The sequence below is a fragment of the Chrysoperla carnea genome, chromosome X (assembly GCF_905475395.1).
Source record: "Chrysoperla carnea chromosome X, inChrCarn1.1, whole genome shotgun sequence".
Classification (NCBI taxonomy): Eukaryota; Metazoa; Arthropoda; class Insecta; order Neuroptera; family Chrysopidae; genus Chrysoperla; species Chrysoperla carnea.
The window spans coordinates 22,205,828-22,225,918 of NC_058342.1; the positions used below are offsets into that span (position 1 = coordinate 22,205,828).

Genomic DNA, 20,091 nt, shown 5'->3' on the forward strand with positions numbered 1-20,091 from the left:
AAAACAATTGCCAATATGATATTACGATATATTTATGCAACACCAAATTCACTAATATTTCGTGCTATAATCGTTTGTATCATACTATTATTAATTATAATATGGGGTTTATATGATTATGCTGGTCAAATCAATATATTAGATAGGAAATTTGTTGCCAAAAGTATGCACTTAACGCATACAAATAGTAAAAATGGCACATTATTTTTAAAAAATTTAACAAGTGTAAGTATAACCTAGAATTTATTAACCCAGCCGCTATATTCAAAAAAATCATAATTACAAACTTTTATTCTTGATAAAAAAATACACTGATTAAAAATTTCGGGGACCTATAGTAAATTAAAGTCGAAGTTTTTTATTAAAAAATTTATGACGAAAAAACTAAGTTATTTTAATATTTTACGTTGTATTTCCTTTCCGGTGCCTTTTTTACCGTGTAAAATACAGTTTTAATTCTTGAATAAATATACTAAAAAATGAACTTAGTGTGAAGTTTGCTAGATGCCATATTTAAATATAAAATTGTAGTTTAAAGGATAAGCCTTGCATATTTGAGGTGAAAGTTGAAACATAGGCAATAATACATGCCTATGGAACCATATATCACCAGATAATGAAAAAGTAACATCTTCGGCAGTTTCATCTGCTGTGAGAACTATTGACAGTTCCAAAGCTTGCTGTTCATTTTTAATAAAATTTTTCCCTTCCGCAGAAATTATATGAATTAGACTGTCATACATTTAAATAACTGTACAATTGTCAATATCCGGCTCTGCGAATAATCTTTATTACGAATAAGTCGTTGTACATTTTATAACGCTACAAAAAACTTTCGTCCAACTCATAAAATATGTTAGGATCGCCCCTGCAAACTTTCAGGGTAAATGGTAGTTTTTGGTCGAAAGAGCGTTTAGTAAACAAACTGGGCGTTCTCTATAGAATTAGCAACTCATACATCAAATAATTTCAGTAGATCAAATAATTAATTGATTTGAATTTTAGAGTGAGCAAATGTATGAAATAAGTATAAGAAATTTTGAAATGCAAGTAATTGAAAATTTAGGCGATATGGGTGCACCTGCAGAGTTACCAAAAAATTTGCATGAATCCGGTGAAAATTCAATCAAGAAATTTGCATTGAATGCAGTATTAAGTGATCGAATATCATTACATCGAAAATTAGCAGTATTTACACATCCATTGTAAGTATAAATAGGGTGATTTCATAAATATAGAGTGATCTATGAACTTAACTTATTAATATTGTAAGAAATAAAGTCGGAAAATAGTTAAAAGGTTGCAATTCTATGAAATAATATCACTTTTAATGGCACTCAGCTCCAAATGTTCGTGTGAGTGTGCAGAACAAAAAGTCATATTGATTAGAAAGTGTGCTTTTACTATGCGCACGCGCTTAGAAGTTCGGCCAAGCTAATTCTGCTGAAAAATCAGGAAATTTGAGAAAACATTCATTGGACCTCCATTTTGGTGTATTCTAAGCATTTTTAGTCTCGTGAAATTTTTGCGTAAAACTCACTGTTTTTGAGATACAGGCGTTATAAAAAAAATTCGAATTTTTAAGCTAAAATTTTATCATCAACAAAATTGACGACGATCGTATGACTGCGAAGGATGGCGGTTTTTGAGGATTGAGTTCATAAGAAATTTTGGTCAGCATGATCAAAACTACCTTAATCCATAGTTTTCAAAAAATTTTAACTGAAACCAAAAATCAATGTATTTTGTGCGAGGTCCTTTCACAAGCAGGTTAAGTTAAGGTTGAACTCAATAAAGTAATATAAAACCTTACTACTTCCATGGCTGAATCCTATTGTCATTTTTTATTTACTATGGTAGATGTGTCTCCCAATCGCTCTTTCCTAAATACGTTACTGAGTGTAACACTTTTTAAAATTTTTCCCTTAAATTTTATATCTTTACATAACAGATCCTATATTTGTTTTTGCAATGTAAGTATAAACCATCAAATAAATAAATTTCTAGGAAACTTTCTAGGATATATTTTTATATATTGCTTCATTTTTCTTAAAGATGTTCCCGTAAAATATACCCAAAAATAAAAAATCGGCGAGCTACTATTGTGATTATATTTCACAATGAAATCTTATCAGTATTAGCGCGAACAGTATGGAGTGTGCTAGATGTTACCCCTAAACAATACATTGATCAGATTATTATGGTTGATGATGCAAGTACATCAGGTGCGTATCTATCAAGGCACTGTACCAATTTTAATCAAATTTTCATTCTAAAATGATTTTCTTTTAATTTTACAGAGGAATTACATGGTAAATTATCATATTATGTAAAAACAAGGTTTAAAAATTATCCGGTAGTATTGGAACGATTACCACAACGTTTAGGATTGATTCGGGCTCGATTACATGGTGCACGATTGGTTCGACAAACAGCGAATGTTATCATTTTTTTAGATGCACATTGTGAAGTTACGAAACGTTGGATTGAACCTCTTTTAGATCGGTAAGTTTGTTTGAGTTTCAGTATTTTTAGTACACATCTAACAAGCGAGGTTGCAGAAAATAACACTTGATCCCTTCGAAAGGAAGTCAATTATTTTAAGTAATTAGCAAATAATGCCGGATATTCAAATTGCCCTTGCGAGTAGACAGTTTATAAGATAACAGCGCTGCTGTCGATTTAGCTGCTCCCTTCACTTGCTATGCTCCTTACCAATAAAACGGAACCTCGCACCTTTCTCTGTTAACGTTCGATGCACTGGCACTGAAAACACAGTCTGGTTTAGCTGGATTCCGGATCCTCTGGCGTTAAAGGGAATGACGCGGCAGACTCGTTGGCACGAGAGAGGCCATCTAAAAAGCCCCTTTCATCTGAGCCTGTCATTCCCATAGCAAGATGCTCTGTAATTTACCGCATCAAAGAATGTCTATGGCAAGCCCATCTTGATTACTGGGATTTTGCGTAGGGCATATGACAGGCTAAACTGTGTATAACCACTGCTAGGCCATTCGACTGTGCTCGTCTGAAACTTACTAGAGCACAGTTGAGAAGGGTGGTGGGATTCTTGACAGGACACTCTCGATTGAACTATCACCTTCATAACATGGAGATCTCTAATGATCCAACTCCCTGTATGGAGTAGAGCCTGTATGGAGGATGACGAAACCTCCATACATGTTATTTGCACCCACAGAAAATTGCAGGGAAATTTTCAGGGATTCAGAATGTTCGGGTCCGATACCTTGGATGCATCAATCCTGGGAGAGATTCCGGCGAAGAAGCTGTCGACTTTCTGCGTGGCCTCTGGTCTCGACAAAATCCTTTAGCTTCATCCGATTTTAATAGCGCCTCCTACCCGAAGACGTCTCATCTTCGGGTGACAGGTTGTTCTCAACGAGAGCACAAAGGACTCTTGGTCTAGGTGCTAGGAACCCACTTGCGGTACCCCTCTTTTGATTTATTATTATTATTAACGTTCGATGCAATACAGAAGAATACAGGAAAAATATGACAAATTTTGTATTAAATATTTTCAGGATAGAATATAACCGAACAATTGTAGCGATACCAATAATTGATTTAATTTCGGAATCAACATTTGAGTATACCGTAGCCAAGGAATATAAGTATCATGTTGGTGGATTTACATGGGATGGTACATTCGATTGGATCGATATACAAAAGAGTGAATTGGATCGCCAAAAAACACCTATTGATCCAGTACGAACACCCACAATGGCTGGTGGATTATTTGCCATTGATAAAAACTATTTTTGGGAAATTGGATCGTATGATGAACAAATGGATGGTTGGGGTGGAGAAAATTTAGAAATATCATTTCGTATTTGGCAATGTGGTGGTTCTTTGGAGACTGTGCCTTGTTCCAGAGTTGGTCATGTGTTCCGGTATGTATTTCATATTTCATTGATTAAATGAAGGGTTATATCCAGTTAGAATTTTCAAAGAAAAGTTTTTTTTTTTTTTGCATTTCCGGACTTTACATATTTACGCACATTCTCTGAAAATTTTAATTTGATTCAATAAATATTCACAAAGATAAACGCATCAAAAAAATTCACTGAGTTTAAACGTCTTTTGAAACTTTAAACGCGTTTTTCTGGAAACAGCATTTTCAAAGTCGGTGTGCAGGATTACTCCAAAGCAGCTCGACTGATCGGTTTCGAATAAGGTTTCTGAAAATTATTTCGATATTTTGGACCACTTTTCAAAAATCATAATCTTGATTTCGATTAATACCTGTATTCATCTATGGAATAAAGAAATTTTCTAATAAGCAGTACCATATAAAATTTTTGAAATCGGTCAACGAGAACTTAAAATTAAAGAAATGTACTTTATGTATACGTTTTTTATATTTATGTAAAATAAATTGTCTTCCCAAAAAAAAAAAACTCATAAGAAAACGTGTTTTTTGTGCTCACAATTGTATTTAATGCCTTAATTCAAATACAGTCAAAACTGATTATGACAACAATAAAGGGGCCGTTCATTTATGGTCGTTACATCCGATAGTCGTTGTAAACGACATGAACATTTTATCGTTAAGTGGAATAACTATCTTTCATAGAGAAATGTCATTAGTAGCTACGACAAGCTGAAACATCAAATTGTCGAGTTGTGACACCCGATCCTTTGGCGTTTCAGCTTGTTTTTTTTACAACCGGGTTTTTATTTTCCTTCGAGAAGGATGCTTTTATTGAGAGAATTATCAAATGAGCTACTAGTAACATAGTAATTATTTTTTACAGAAAATTTTTTGTTGTCAACTATTAAAAGTAGGGCTCTATATATGTGAGTAAGACCGTTCGCCATTTTTATGATAATGTCAAATACACAAAATGTCCTCAAATCACAGTCATATAATATATACAAGTCATTTAACTTCTATCAAGACCATGGGCCTCTTAATGAAAATGTTGTAGTTACATTATGCATACTGGCGCTTCGTAGCTACATGTATTTTGATCCAGTCAAGACCCAATTCGTCGTATTAAAGAATTTGTCGTTATAACTGATTTTGACGGTACTTGAATCAATCATAGTATTCAAATAATGAGCCTATTCATGAAATGTTCAAATTTACGATTATACAATCACTTATTTTCTTTTCAGAGATTTTCATCCATATGATTTCCCGAATAACAAAGATACACATGGCATAAATACCGCTCGTATGGCAAAAGTGTGGATGGACGATTATCAACGATTATTTTTTCTACATCGAAAAGCTTTTGATGTAAGTTAATTTAAAGAGTATATTACATGAGTAATTTCTGTTTTTACATAGCTGAGGCAGTGTTTAGTGAGCGCTTTTCATCTCTGAAACTCTTTTAGAAAGATCTCGGAAAATTCCAAACTTATTGGCGTTACTTCGTCCCTGTTATATGACCACTTCCTCTTTGTTATCAGAGAAACTCAGGATCGCCTAAGGTCCTGCTTCATTAGATGCTTCTTCTCATTTAAATGATTTTTTTGTTTTATGTCTTGTTTTTGAACGCAATAAATATCTACTTGAAATAGCTATTGAGGTGCGGAAGGCCTAAAAAATAAGAGAATTTAGGATGTTGATAACCCCCAGAAGATACTTCCTTGACTCTAACACAACTTGTATTTATAAAAAAAAAAAAAAAAAAAAAAAAAACGGAGAAAGGGAGACTGAGAAGTTGACACCCCCTAGGGACTTCTTTGATACTAATTCAACCTTCATATAAATTTCCAGCCCTCTAGTTCAAATTTTCTCTTGGTAATTGCTGAAATCAACCCCTGCTTTTATAACATCGTTTTGCCGGATATAACGGTGATTTTTAGAGGTGCAAAACTTTAAAATAAAAGAAAGACAATTGTCAATGTCAATGAAATCGGCTGTATTAGGAATATATTTTGTGCTATTAATGTTTGAATATGATTTCGATCAATGTTCCCGATGCGGCTGGCGTATAGATGGCGCTATCTGGATGCCCACTTTTCGCAGCAATTACGGTCGTATCTTGCCAATAACAGGTCGAATGTTTAAATCTGAATGTCTCTGATTTATCGACGTAGAGAAGTGACTTTGCATATCCCCAAAGAAAATAATCTGATGAGGCTATATCGCAATGACTTTGGAAGTCAATTAACTGGCCCATTACTCTGATGTGAGTCTAGTCATTATAAAATGGTAAACCAAACTAAACACAAAGGAACTGTATTCTGTCAGAACGGTTATCAAAAAATGTGAATTAAAAAAAAAAACTTTTGCAACCCAAATTTTCGCTCGAACTAAAGAGTATCGAAAGAAGAATTTATATTACACCCTTATTCCTTCTTGTAGATCTTCGATACAGTGCATAAGTCTATTTTTTCGAGGAAAATATGACCGATGTCTAGCATATTTGTGGAGTGTCTAAATCTAAATTTTCTTTTTTTTTTTTTTTTTGTGTATGAAATTAGAATGAAGCTGTTCTTGGAGATATAACGCATCGTAAAATGTTTCGATCAAAATTACATTGTAAGGATTTCCATTGGTATTTAAAGAATGTGTATCCAGAAAAATTTATACCCGATGAAAATGTAACTGCTTATGGTCGTGTTATCAATCACGATTCTGAATTATGTTTGGATGATTTACAAAATTCTGATCAATTAATTTATTCTTTGGGTGTGTTTACATGCGATTTGGATTCACCTATTGCAACTCAGGTAAAAATTGACTTAATTATTTACAATCACCCTAGCAATACAATTCAGCCTAATAATTATTGAATTATTTATTGCAATTGTTATAAACAATTTAGTGAATTTGCTTTTTGCAAATATCCCAAAAAGTAATAAAGATTTTAGAAATCTAAAAAAAGAGGATAAAATTTTCTAAATTACACACCTAGGGAGTAAAAGTAAAGAATGTCTAATTTTCCGCATTTGACTCTGCCTAAAAATAAATGCTAAAATAATTTTTGGTGTTTTAGTATTTTTCGTTAAGTCTTACTGGAGAGTTACGAAAGGAATCTGCTTGCGCCGAAGTAGTCGGTCGTGGAAATAATCATCGAGAGAAGCTTGTTGAAATGACGAAATGCCATGGACGACTTGGTTCTCAACATTGGATACTTACTGAGGTATGAGCCAAAATTATAAATATTATTTTCTTTTAAAGCCGCTTCACATATCCACAATTTGGCGAACATCGGACTTTCGAATCACTCTTGGCCATAATGCACTAAATTACAGGAGGTTTTTTTTCTAAATAGATTCAGTATTATGCACTGAATACAAATTATGAGTTTTTGAGTTATCGTGATGACAGACAAACAGACAATCGAAAATGGACTAATTAGGGGATTTTATGAACACCTATACCAAAATTTTGTTCATAGTATCAATATTTTTAAGCGTTGAGAATAAATTAAGTATACCTTGATATATTTCATATACATGGTATAAAAAACTCCTGTAATTTAGTGCAAAAGAAAATTCTCTATTATCTGTAGTAATAAGTGTATTAAAAAACCCAGACAATGCGAGAATATCAAATATTCTTGGTATGCTAAAAAACTATTTGGCGAACATACGTCTGGTTTTGTTTGCCAGAAAGTGAATGTGTCTGTATATCCAAAATTCTAAAGTTGAAATAAAACTTTTATAAATAATTAATTGTAAATCCTTTTTGCAGCATTCACAAATCAAGAATACTCAATCAAATATGTGCTTATCGGTGAAAGGATTGTTACCTCGTTCACAAATCTATGTTACAAAGTGTGATAAATATGCTAGGGATCAAAAATTGGTTTTTGATTTTCAAAGAATTGAATAATTTTATTTAAAATAATAATAATAATAATAATAATTGTTTTCTTTCATGAATTGTACATAAACAAATATTTTTTAAACTCGTTTTTCTAACCTTATGAAATTTATTTTATTAAAATTTAATTTTTCTCGACTACATGTGCTATCGCAGCAGAATTATTTAAGGGGGGTCAATCTGTTAGTGGTAAGTTTAAAAATTGTCAATTTTTGATAACTGTTTAAAAGCTTTTGAAGGCGTGTATTTACTGGGTATGTTTGAACTTCTGAGGACTTTGTACCCGTGAAGTTTATTTTTTATAAACATTGAAGATCTTTTATTTAAAATTTTAAAAAAGCTTTTATAAATATTTTGTATTTCTCAGCGTTGCCACTGAATTATTAATTAAAGTATAAATGTATATTAATTGGATATAATTTAAAAAATAAGTTTTTTTCTTAAAACAGGGTAAAATTATTCACGACAATTATTCTCGCCAACCTCAATGAACGTAAATAGTATGTATGAGAAAATGGTTGAATATTGTATTACATGCAGGCAGTGTCATAAGTGGCATCCGAAAATGTGTTATTTGAAAGTGCTTTTAAGAACGTTCCCAAAAAATCACGTTTTCTTACTATCATTATTAAAGCAGGTACCTACAGAAGTGTTTGTAAAGGTATGCTTAACAAGGCTAATTTTAAAAAGATTAATTTAGAAAACTAATACTCATTAATTTAAAGCATTCAAAATATTTTCCTATAAAGAAAATTTCAACATGCGGCACTCGTACGTCCATAAAATACATTTAAAGTGATAAAATGAATGACATAAGTGTTATTTCCTCTATAAGTGATTTTAAAAAATATGATTCCCTGAATATTAACTCAATCACATACAAATTTGGGACCTTCTAACTCAATTTGGAGGGGCTATAAAAGTGCCTAAAACCGCGAAAAACGCGATTGCCGCATAAAAAAGGCATAACAATATTGAAATATTGCGGCATAAAAAAGGAAGACGGGAATGTGATAAGCTGAAAACAAAAGGAACTTATTTTCAAAAACCGACTACCAACTATAAACAATGAAATATGTCGATAACAACTTCCTTAAAAATGCCGAAAAAGTTGTTTTTCTGAGAATAATCCTCCCCTCCCCCCAATAATTTTTTTTTACTTTAAAGTATCGAAATTACTCAGGCTGTCTCATAAAAATGTTAATTGTGAAGTTATAAAAGCATTTTAAAATATTCATTCATTTTCTCATACATTATAATAAATGTTTAATATTGAATTACGCTTTGAATAAAAATGCTCAAATTTTTGACCAATTTTATGATTAGTAACATTTTATATTAATTTTTTAAATTGTTATTACTTTTTATATTTTTATAAATTTATACTTAAAAACAATAAATAAAAAAAATTTAAATCATGTTGAATTAAAACTGTTTTTTTATTTATTTATCTCCAGAAAATTCTTTTTATTTTCTTTATTTAGCTTCGAAAATCTAAATCAGACCAGTCTGAAATTTGGGTTGAGGATAGATATCTTCCCAAAGACGATAGTCAAATAAAGGATGAATGGTTAATCCGACATTATAATTCGTGACCAAATAGAAAATACCCGTTGTGGCTGGATGTACACTAATTCAAATCAGACGCGGATTTAGCCCACAAAAAAGGAAATGGGTACGGCGCGGCCACCCGAAAATTCTCCCAATGGGAGTTCTGGGCAAGATTTTGTACAGTGTATTTTCCCACGTGGGTAAAACCGTTGATAATGTCATCAATATACAGATGTTTAGGAGACCTAACCGGAATAATCTTTCCTGTCCCATTGAGGCATGCAACCAAGACTTTACCCCGAGAAGTGTACAAAACGATCTCTCGGCGGTAGCTACGCTGGTCGGAAGAGTTGTCAGTATTTGTAAGAACATTTTTATATTAGGGCACAAATCTTGGTCGCATTCTTCGATGAGATGAGCTACCGACTCTGTTATTTTGAATTTTTTTCACATTCAGTTTTCTATTTGGCCATCCAGAGTCGGTATTAATTTATAACAGTTGATTCAGGTATATCATTAATAAATCGCAGGTACATCTGAACCACTTTTTTCACTGCCTGGATATCGATATCCAAGTACTTGATACCAACATTTGGTTCAGGTAGCAAAACTCTCAACTGAAATTGGTTGAGTTTCTCCGGAGACAATCTTTGTCCCAAAGCATTGATAACGGAATCTAATAGGGGAATGTAAATTGATTTCCGAAAGTACTTTTAAAACATTATTCGAATGGAAAAATATGTAATTGAAGAAGAAAATTATTGGTTTGTTCCGTAATATTCACCAGAATACTTTCCAGTGCTAATGACGTCATAAATCAACGCCATACTGGTGAATCGTTCCGAAATATACTGGCCAGTACGTGGCATCATATTTTAGGTTAGTCAACAAAATAACCTGTATTTGATCTATGATACTCTTCAAGTAAGTTTTTTCTTCTACGAGTAAGTTTTTTCAGACGCCATTATTCCTTCTTAATGAACAGTCCAAAACACCCGGTGACCACATGTACATTGTCATGCCCGTTTTACCAGTACAATATGACGTAGAATATCATTAAAAAATGGCGTCGATTTCCGCCGTCATAAGCACTGACCAGTATACTGGTGAATATTACGGAGCACACCCGAAAACTGAAGATTCTGAATATTGGAAGATTTTTTTTTTTAATAAATAATTGTTAAAAATTAATCATTTTTTTATCAAAATATAAGTAAATAAAAAATATAAAACTTATTAGATGTTTTTTCATTACATATCCGTATATAATTTCATTTTTTTGTCAAAAACTTTCGCATCGTTTCTTGCGAATAAGAATGCCAGTGGAACAAAAACAGTAGCAGATGTGAACTTGATCGTTGTGAGTGCTTATTGGAACGAACCATTAGTAAAAAGAAATATGGCTAAAGGCATCAATGTCATTGATTTACTGTAATGAGATCTTAAATTTGAGTAAACCGAATAAAAAATGGAAAATAATCAACTTATCATTAAAAAAGAAATATTTGATGAAAGTGATTCAATAGGACATGAATCAATTAAAAAAGAAAATAATACAACGGAGGATCATGAAGCAATTAAAAAGGAAATTCTTGAAGAAAATGTTACAACAAAAAACGAAGGAATTGATTTAAATGAAGAGTTTTCCATGGATAAATACGAAAAATTTAAATTTGAACAACACTTAAATATAGAATTGACAATTAAGGATGAAAATGTTTTAGAACAAGAATCATTTCAAAATGAAGCCAAAAACATTTCAAGTGACGTTTGTGATAAAAAATTTATTCAGCAAAGCGGTTTACTTAAGCAAAAACGAATTTATACTGAAGAAAAACCTTTTTCATGTGAAGTTTGTTGTAAAACATTTACTCGGCGAAGCAGTTTGTATAGACATATTAACCGAACTCATTTTAGAGAAAAACATTTTTCTTGTAAAATTTGTGATGAAACATTTACTCAAAAACAGCAATTAACTCAACATAAACGACTTCATAGTGGTGAAAAACCTTTTTTCTGTGAAGTTTGTGATAAAAAATTTTCTCAACAAAGTGCTTTAATTTACCACAAACGATTTCATACTGGAGAAAAACCATTTTCATGTGAAATTTGTAATAAAGCATATACGCACAAACAGCAATTAATTCAACATAAACGAATACATAGTCCAGAAAAACCTTTTTCTTGTGAAGTTTGTGATAAGAGATTTACTCATCAATGGAATTTACATAAGCATAAACGAATTCATAGTGGCGAAAAACCTTTTTTCTGTGAAATTTGTGATCGAAAATTTACCCAACAAAACGCTTTAGTTTACCATAGGCGAACTCATGCTAGAGAAAAACCTTTTTCCTGTGAAGTTTGTGATCGAAAATTTACTCATCAAAGCAGTTTAATTTACCATCAACGAACTCATACCGGAAAAATTTAATGGTCTTCTGAACCGATTTTGTTGGAAATTGATGGATCGGCACCAAAATTCAACATGGGAGATCCAATAAAGCCGATTGTTAATATTGTTGCTTTTAACGAAAGTGGAGTAAAATCTTTCCTCGGGGAGTTTTCGATGTCGCTCATCACGATTATATAGACTTATACAGGGTGGGCTATTTCGTTTTTTAGTTAACCAATCAAAAAATTAATTAAATAAAAGTTGAAGAGTTTCATGGGGTACATCATGTTCTGATATCAGATTGGACCTAGTTCTACAGGTGGTTCAAGAGTAACAAAAAAATTTTTTTCAAAATTTGTATCTGAGTCCTATTTTGGGAGATACGGGTATGGCAAAAATTGATAAATTTGTACATTCACTGACTATTATTCGATAACCAGTAGCCAATGATAATCAGTAGATATTAGTAAATTTCACTTAATAATAGAAGAGATTTTAAAAAAAACTATAAAATTATTTAATTGGATCTGGTCAAAATATCCCACTTTTTATATTTTTGTGAGAAAAAAATAACAATTCTGATTTAACATTATATCATTGGACGTAAACAAACAAACTACGTCCATTGTGGCGTAATTTGTTTACTAATAATCTAATTTTTTCTCGCAAAAATATAATAAAAATATAAAAAGTGGAATTTGACCAGATCCAATTAAATAATTTTATAGTTTTTTTAAAATCCCTTCCATTATTAATTTTAATGAAATTTACTAATATCTACTGATTATTATTGGCTACTAAAATAGGACTTAGATCCAAATTTGTGAAATAATTTTTTTGTTGCTCTTGATGAGATTATTTTGGTAAGCCGGTTTTCTGCAGTCAATAACAGAACACGGTGTATATAAAAAGTTAGTAATGACTAACTGGCAAGTGGTTAGGATGTTGTATACACAAAAACAACTAAAAATCCTTTGGCAGCGTTCGTAAGTAAATTTTGTAAAACAAAAAAAATATGAAAAACTTCATTAATTTTGTAAAAAAATAAAACAAGTTACAACAATTAATATTAACTGTATGCTTCTGGAAGATTCAAAAAAAAATTAACTAACAATTTAGGCGGAGAAACGCAAAGTGGTTGACATCTTCAGATTGAGATCAACTTTTCAACAAATTTCTTATAAACAAATTGGTTAATTTATTTAAACAATTGCAAAATATGTGAATTATTATAACAGAACAAAACTGTGTATTCCATGAAGCAAACTCAACATTTCGATCGAAATAAAGTATCCATACGAATTTTTGTTGAGCAGAAAAAAAATCAGAAAAATTTAACCCCTAATTTTTTTATAACAATTGAACGGCCAAAGATAAAAGATCGCAACTAGTCTTAAATGATGTATTTTTTTTAATTTTAATTTTTTGGATCCTTACCTTTTTGCTTAAAAAGTCGAAAAATCTCAAAACAAAGAAAATTGCCGCTAAAAATCATAATTTTTCATTTTCTGGACAATTCTTTTATATATGATTAAACCTTAATGCTACGGTCGATGTCATTTAATTCTGTAGAATGAAGTGAAAGACAATCGATATCATTTATATAATTATAACGTTTGGTGAAATTTCTGTGGAAGCTTAGATATTCAGATTACCACTGAGTTGGAAGTTGATGAACTTATTTTTTTTGTTTGGTACGTTTCATAAAACCACTTTGTATCATCAATTGGCAATTTGAGCATTTAAGCCACATTTAAAGAAATATTGTAAACTACTGTTTTAATTTTGTAGCGAATAACGAATAAATAAACAATTTTATTTTAAATCGAATATTTCTGAGCTTATTATTTGGGGATCAGGGCAATTTTTTTTCAGGATACACAAGTAACAAAGTTAATATTGTTATTGCAACTGATTGTGTACATCATCATATGAATTATCTGACATTTTCTTTATGTATTCTTCTTACTTTAGTACAAAGGACCTCGCACAAATTATATTTAATCTGCATTTCGGTCAAACATTTTCAAATTTTCGGAAGTAAGAGTTTAAGTCATTCTGAATAAAAGTTCCCATGGTCACAAGTCATGAAAATGACAGTATTTCAAGTTATCGCTAAATTAAAATTGGATAATGTGCTCATTTATATAAAAAAAAAATTATTGTAATTTAATTGTCAAAAATTATGTGCGTATATATGTAACTGAAAAAATTGATCTTAACAATTCATATCATTGATCCACTGAACATTTCTGCTTCTTCTTTTAATTTCGTAACAAATTCTTCAAAAAACAAGAATTAAAAAACAAAACCCTTACATTAAATAACATACGTATGCATGTAGTTTTACATATCTGTATATGTATTTGCCTATACACACATAGGCATATATTATACAAATAAGTACATTTTACAACTTTAATTTAGCTATAACATGAAATCTTGTCATTTTCATGAACTGTGAAAATGGGAACTTCTCTTTTGATAAATTTTGTAACATGTATTTTATTGCGGTGTAACCATAAATCTTGGTTTTATACTTAGATCATCTTTCATTTAGATCAAGTTTTACATTTATTCACGGTACTTTTTTATTTAGAAGTGTCGATTGTGCATTATAGAAGGTAGAGATAAGGAAAAAAATCTTAAATAGGGGTCAAAGTAAAAAAGTGTTCAGCTGAAAACTGAAAATAACAATTCTAAAATTGACCAGAATGGCGCTGGTGTAGCAACAGGTGTTTGATGTGAATTTCTTTATCCTTTTATAACAACTTGTTTAGATTTTTATCTTACTCTTATTTCTTTATGTTTAATGTGAACTTTCAACAAAATTAATTTAATTAATAGTTGTGATGGGTTAGTGTAGTGCATGGTATATGCATGAAGGAGGTGCACTCAATTGACTTCTGTTACTCATTTACGAACTTGATCTCCCTTTTAACGCCCTAAGCACGTTATAAAAATTTCAGCTTGATATATCTTTTCGTTTTTGAGTAATATGGACACACGACAGACAGTCAATCGGAAATGGACTTATTAGGTGATTTTATGAACAAAATAAAAAAATTTTGTTCGTAGCATCAATATTTGTAAGAGTTACAAACTTGGGAATAAACTTTGTATACGTTGATATATTTCACATATACATGGTATAATAATCCAAGCGCTGTCATTCAAAAATTTCTATACCGGGTATTTTAACAATTAAATCAGGCAAATGTTTGTTTTCACTTGTTTTTTAGTAAAATTGTTACCCAGCAATTACTCTTAAAAATGTTATAAAATCTATAAAATGTCAAACATTACAAATTGCCCCAGCATTAAACATTTACCCTACCATACCGGGGTAGGAGAAAAGAAATTTTCAACGCCATATTGAGATACCAACTTTACCCATAAGTAGCCGGATAATTTTCACGTGCAATTATCTTTTTAAAGAGATTATAGGTTGCCAGATCAACTTTGTAGTTAAAGTATGGCAACCTTTTTTCAAAGGTTATCCGGTTACCTTATGGGTAAAGTTGGTATCCCAAAATGACGTTACAAATCTCTTCCCTCCTCCCCCGGTCTGGTAATGCTGCCATAGCTCATTGTTTTTACGGGTTTGATTGTCGCTTTATTATAAAGTTTGAGCCGATTGTCGATGGGTCAAAGGATTTTATGGATTTTGCAGTTTGCTCCCGGACCATATGGTCAAAATTAACTCGCATGAATCCATTTATGTTATTGAATGATAAATTATAAATTATTTCCTGGAAGTTTCCATTAAAAAAAAATTTTTAAGGGAAATGCGATATAAAAAATATCTTAAACTTTAACACCAAATGAAAACTCCAGTGTTTATAACCACGAATGTATTTTTATACCATGCATATATGTAATATGCATGGTATACTAAGTTTAGTCCCAAGTTTGTAACGCTTAAAAATATTGATGCTACCCACAAAATTTTGGTATAGGTGTTCATAAAATCACCTAATTAGTCCATTTTCGGTTGTCCGTCCATCCGCCCGTCTGTGAACACGATCACTCAATAACGAAAAAATACATCAAGCTAAAATTTTTACAGCGTACTCAGGACGTAAAAAGTGAGGTCAGTTCCTAAATGAGCAACATAGGTCAATTGGATCTTGGATCCGTAGGACCCATCTTGTAAACTGTTAGAGATAGAACAAAAGTTTAAATATAAAAAATGTTCCTTATCAAAAAGTAAAATACTTTTGTTTGAAACGTTTTTCGTAAACGTGACTGATTACCTGTGAAGGCGCAAATTATGCGTAAATTGTATAGTATGTACCTATTATATGGGTATATCAGTTATATATGTGTTACATGTATGTATGTGAAATGTGATAGAGTAATCAACACTGTCTATGCATGGTATTTGAACAATTAACTCAGTCAATTGTTTGTTTTCACTTGTTTTTGTTATATAAATAAAATAAAGTAATGTAATCGTGCAATTCAAAGCGTACATCGTTGGTTGTTTGATGTTAAATTCTTTGAAAATAATATACTTTCTTAGAATTCATATAAAAATATATCACATAGTAGGTACAATTACTTTATTTATTTCACCACACTGAATTGAAATTGCACTTCTTTTAAAATTATTTTTATATAAATATCTGCGAACCTTGATTATTCGTCATTGTATTATAAATTTTAGATTGTATTAAAAGTAATTGTTATAATAACTATTATAATTAATTATTATTTTTTATAGTTAAAAATAAATTTTAAGTGTGTTTGGATTTAAAAGTTTGGTCTTAATAATAACCAGTTATTGATTAAGTCTATTAAAAAGTAAGTGAATATATTTTAATAAATTAGTTAATTACTATCAGGCTCCATTTTTAAATTATCAAAAGCCTCCAAAGTTAGTAAATGTATTTTTAAAACTTCAAGAAATATTTTTAGAGCAATTAATATAATTTAAACAACAGACTCGAAATCATTTTAATTAAGGAGGTTCTTTTGCCGCCTGTGTTAATTAAAAAATATAAGATTACAATGAAAAATAATTTTTATACCATTCATATATGTAATATGCAAGGTATACTAAGTTTAGTCCCAAGTTTGTAACGCTTAAAAATATTAACGCTATGAACAAAATTTTGGTATAGGTGTTCATAAAATCACTTAATTAGTCCATTTCCGGTTGTCTGTCCGTCTGTCTATTCGTAAGTACGATAATTCAAAAACGAAAAGAGATATCAAGCTGAAATTTTTATAGCGCGCTTAGCGTCACATCAAAAAACAAACGATTGTGTAATCAACACTGTCCATACATGGTATTTCAACAATTAACTCAGTCAATTGTTTGTTTTCACTTGTTTTATAATAGTTAAAGTCCGTATCTATCGTATAGTGAAGTATCGATCATACTTTACCGTGTAAAAAAATGTTAACATTTGGGGCAATCTTACAAGAAAGTAAGTCTACCAATTTTTCTTGAATTATACTACCAGTTATCGATTAGATGGAGTGAAAAAAACTGATAATTAGTTTTTCGTAATATACAGGTTTCTGTTTTTGTACTAAAATATATTATTTACCGTGAAAGTTGAGAAATAAATAATAAACTGAAAAAACAGTATTAGCGGGAAATATATCTTAAGGCAGCAATTAAATACGTTGATTTAAGACAATATTTTCTTGCTATATTTTAATTTTTAAGGATGTATGAGCATTCTAGAGGTGCATAGGAACCAATTTTTCGGTATCGGAAGTAAAAACGAAAGTCGATTGTTTTGACCCACTCTAGTGTAGATGCAGATGCACCTCCCTGAATGTAGGTAATCCTGGCGGCGCCCATGAGGATGATGTGATGAATTTACTCGTAAAGAAAATCTTAACTTTAATTGAACGTTTGTGCAAACATCTTTAAACTATAGTTCCTAGCCTAAACTTTTCCTATAATACATCATCTTATAAATTAAGCACATCGAGATATTTTAAACAGACTTTTCTTAACGTGTAGTTACTCCAGTTGCTAGCTAGGACATGGAGGTGTTAACAAGAGTTGCGCCAAAATCGATTATACGGATCAAAACACGTAGGAAATGATCTGAATCTCTTAAAAGTCGAATTTCCGAAACGAGGGAGGGGGAGACCAAAAACTGACCTTTTTCTAAATTGAACTATGAACAAAATGAACCGCATTGGATAAAAATCGGTTCCTTATCAAAAAAAATTAGAAAGTTAACCCTGATTTTAAGAATCATTAAATGAAGGGGAAATATGACTTTGATGATGGAGTCATACTTTGCTGCTCACAAGTTTTTTTTTGTTATATAAATAAAATAAAGTGATGTAATCGTGCAATTTAAAGTGTACATCGTTGGTTGTTTGATGTTAAATTGTTTGAAAATACAGTGAAATCGCGGTAATCCGACAAACTTTTTGCAAGGCAGTGGCGAATTATCGAATTTGTCGAACTATAGAGTATTGCACTACTGCCACAAACACCCTGTAGTCCGGAACTTTGTAAAAAAGAATAGCCAGGGACTGGATTACCGGAGTTCCACTGTAATACGTTTTCTTAGAATTTATATAAAAATGTATCAAAGTGATAAGATTTCAATTATTTTCTAATTTTAACCGCGAAAAATTCATTTATCTCTATATATTATAAATGCGAAAGTAAGCATGTTTGTTGGTTTGTTTGTTTGTTACGCTTTCACGCTAAAACTAGCGAATGGTTTTTAATGAAATTGTACAGCAATATAGCTAATGCTTCAGAATAACACATGAGATATAATTTATAAGGATATATTAATAAAAAATTAAAAATTAATTTAATTTGACATTACCATAAATTACAGATTTCTGTAAAAATAGTCAATATGAAATATTTCACGGCCATCTTTGCTGATAAACTCAATGAATAATTACGACTTTTATACTATTAAAAAAATAGAAAACCATACATATATTTTACCAGTGTAAAACAATCTTTACCATTATTTCGAGTGTTATAAAAAGGGGAAAAGCGAGAGCAATCTTTATCAATCTTTACTTTTAAACCTAGCGAAGCGGGTGGGTATCACTCTAGTTTATAATAAATCTGCATTGTAATTATCGTTATAGTTAGTTATGTTCAATTACAAGGGGCGCTAAATTAGCTAAGGGTCGGATTACCGGGATTTCACTGTAACCTTCTTTCTTGGAATTTATTTAAAAATGTATCACATAGTACAATTATTTATTTCACCACACTGGATTAAAATTGCAGTTCTTTTAAAATTATTTTTATATATGCGAACCTTGATTATTCATTATTGCACTTTAAATATATAGAATCTAGATTTTATTAAAACTTAAAAGTTATTATCAATAATAATAATTATTATTAATTATTGTTTGAATAAGTAAAACGGCTTTTACTTAAAATAAAAACTTTTTAAGTGTGTTTGAATTTAAAAGTTGTGTCTAGTCGTGTTTTATAAAACAATTATTTTTGAGTACATTGAGTAATAAGTAAGCTAGAGTATTTTACTAATAATTAATAAAAAATAAAATATAATGATGCAATAAATAACCCAATGATAAAACCAATTGATAAAATAACCAACCCTATGTATTTACCAATTTTTATACTATGGATATATGTAATATGCAAGGTATACTAAGTTTAGTCCCAAGTTTGTAACGCTTACAAATATTGATGCTATGAACAAAATATTGGTATATGTGTTTATAAAATCGCCTAATTAGTCCATTTTCGGTTGTCTGCCCGTCTGTAAAGTGAGGTGAGTTAAGTTCGTAAATGAGCCACATAGGTCAATTGGTTCCGTAGGACCCATCTTGTAAACCGTTAGAGATAGAACAAAAGTTTGAATGTAAAAAATATTTCTTATAAAATAATAACCAACTTTTGTTTGAAACATTTTTTCGTAAACATCACTGTTTACCTGTGAGGGTGTGAATTAGGCGTAAATTTTATAGTATGTATTATATGGGGATATCAGTCATGTATGTGTGACATGTATACTTGATTCCATAAAAATCGCCACAGTAAAAACATTCTAGGCGTACTCATCATATGTTATGTTATAATAGTAACACTTAGAATGTTTTAAAACGAGCGTTTTTTTTTTACATAGAGTATAGCCAATTGTTTATTTTCACTTGTTATACCCTAAGTAAATGAAATATATCAGAGTATATTAAGTTTAATCCAATGTTTGTTACGCTTAGAAATATCAATGCTACAAAAAAAAAATTTGGTATACTTAGGTGTAATTATTGCGCCCTCACTGGTAGACAGTGGTGTTTTCGAAAGAATGATTCAAACAAAAGTTGTTAATTTTTTTATAAGGAATAACTTTTACATTTAAACTTT

General features: G+C 30.7%; 2 protein-coding genes across 4 annotated transcripts in view; both read left to right on the top strand.

The window, feature by feature from the left end:
• Positions 1 to 9,024, top strand: LOC123302695 (polypeptide N-acetylgalactosaminyltransferase 1-like). Its single transcript, XM_044885735.1, has 9 exons — positions 1 to 225; positions 1,006 to 1,205; positions 2,056 to 2,225; positions 2,301 to 2,505; positions 3,540 to 3,908; positions 5,137 to 5,260; positions 6,454 to 6,702; positions 6,969 to 7,115; positions 7,670 to 9,024. Exons 1-9 carry the CDS (start codon positions 16 to 18, stop codon positions 7,808 to 7,810), a joined length of 1,815 nt encoding a protein of 604 aa, XP_044741670.1. The 5' UTR covers positions 1 to 15; the 3' UTR covers positions 7,811 to 9,024.
• LOC123302702 (L-lactate dehydrogenase-like) overlaps positions 8,458 to 20,091 on the top strand; it is a 26,120-nt gene continuing 14,486 nt past the window's right edge. For 2 of the 3 annotated variants that reach the window (XM_044885744.1, XM_044885747.1), the window contains exon 1: positions 16,445 to 16,550. The gene's annotated coding sequence lies outside the window, so the exon portion shown is untranslated. Of the gene's footprint in view, positions 8,463 to 16,444; positions 16,551 to 20,091 lie in introns of those variants that run through there. The other variant, XM_044885745.1, reaches the window with a different exon arrangement.

Bases quoted from the DNA above. Each gene is read 5' to 3' on its own strand.
- LOC123302695 (XM_044885735.1), top strand. From the start codon at position 16: ATGATATTACGATATATTTATGCAACACCAAATTCACTAATATTTCGT. The intron at 1,206-2,055 runs GTAAGTATAAAT...TTTTTCTTAAAG, and splicing joins GCAGTATTTACACATCCATT to ATGTTCCCGTAAAATATACC. The intron at 7,116-7,669 runs GTATGAGCCAAA...TCCTTTTTGCAG, and splicing joins AACATTGGATACTTACTGAG to CATTCACAAATCAAGAATAC.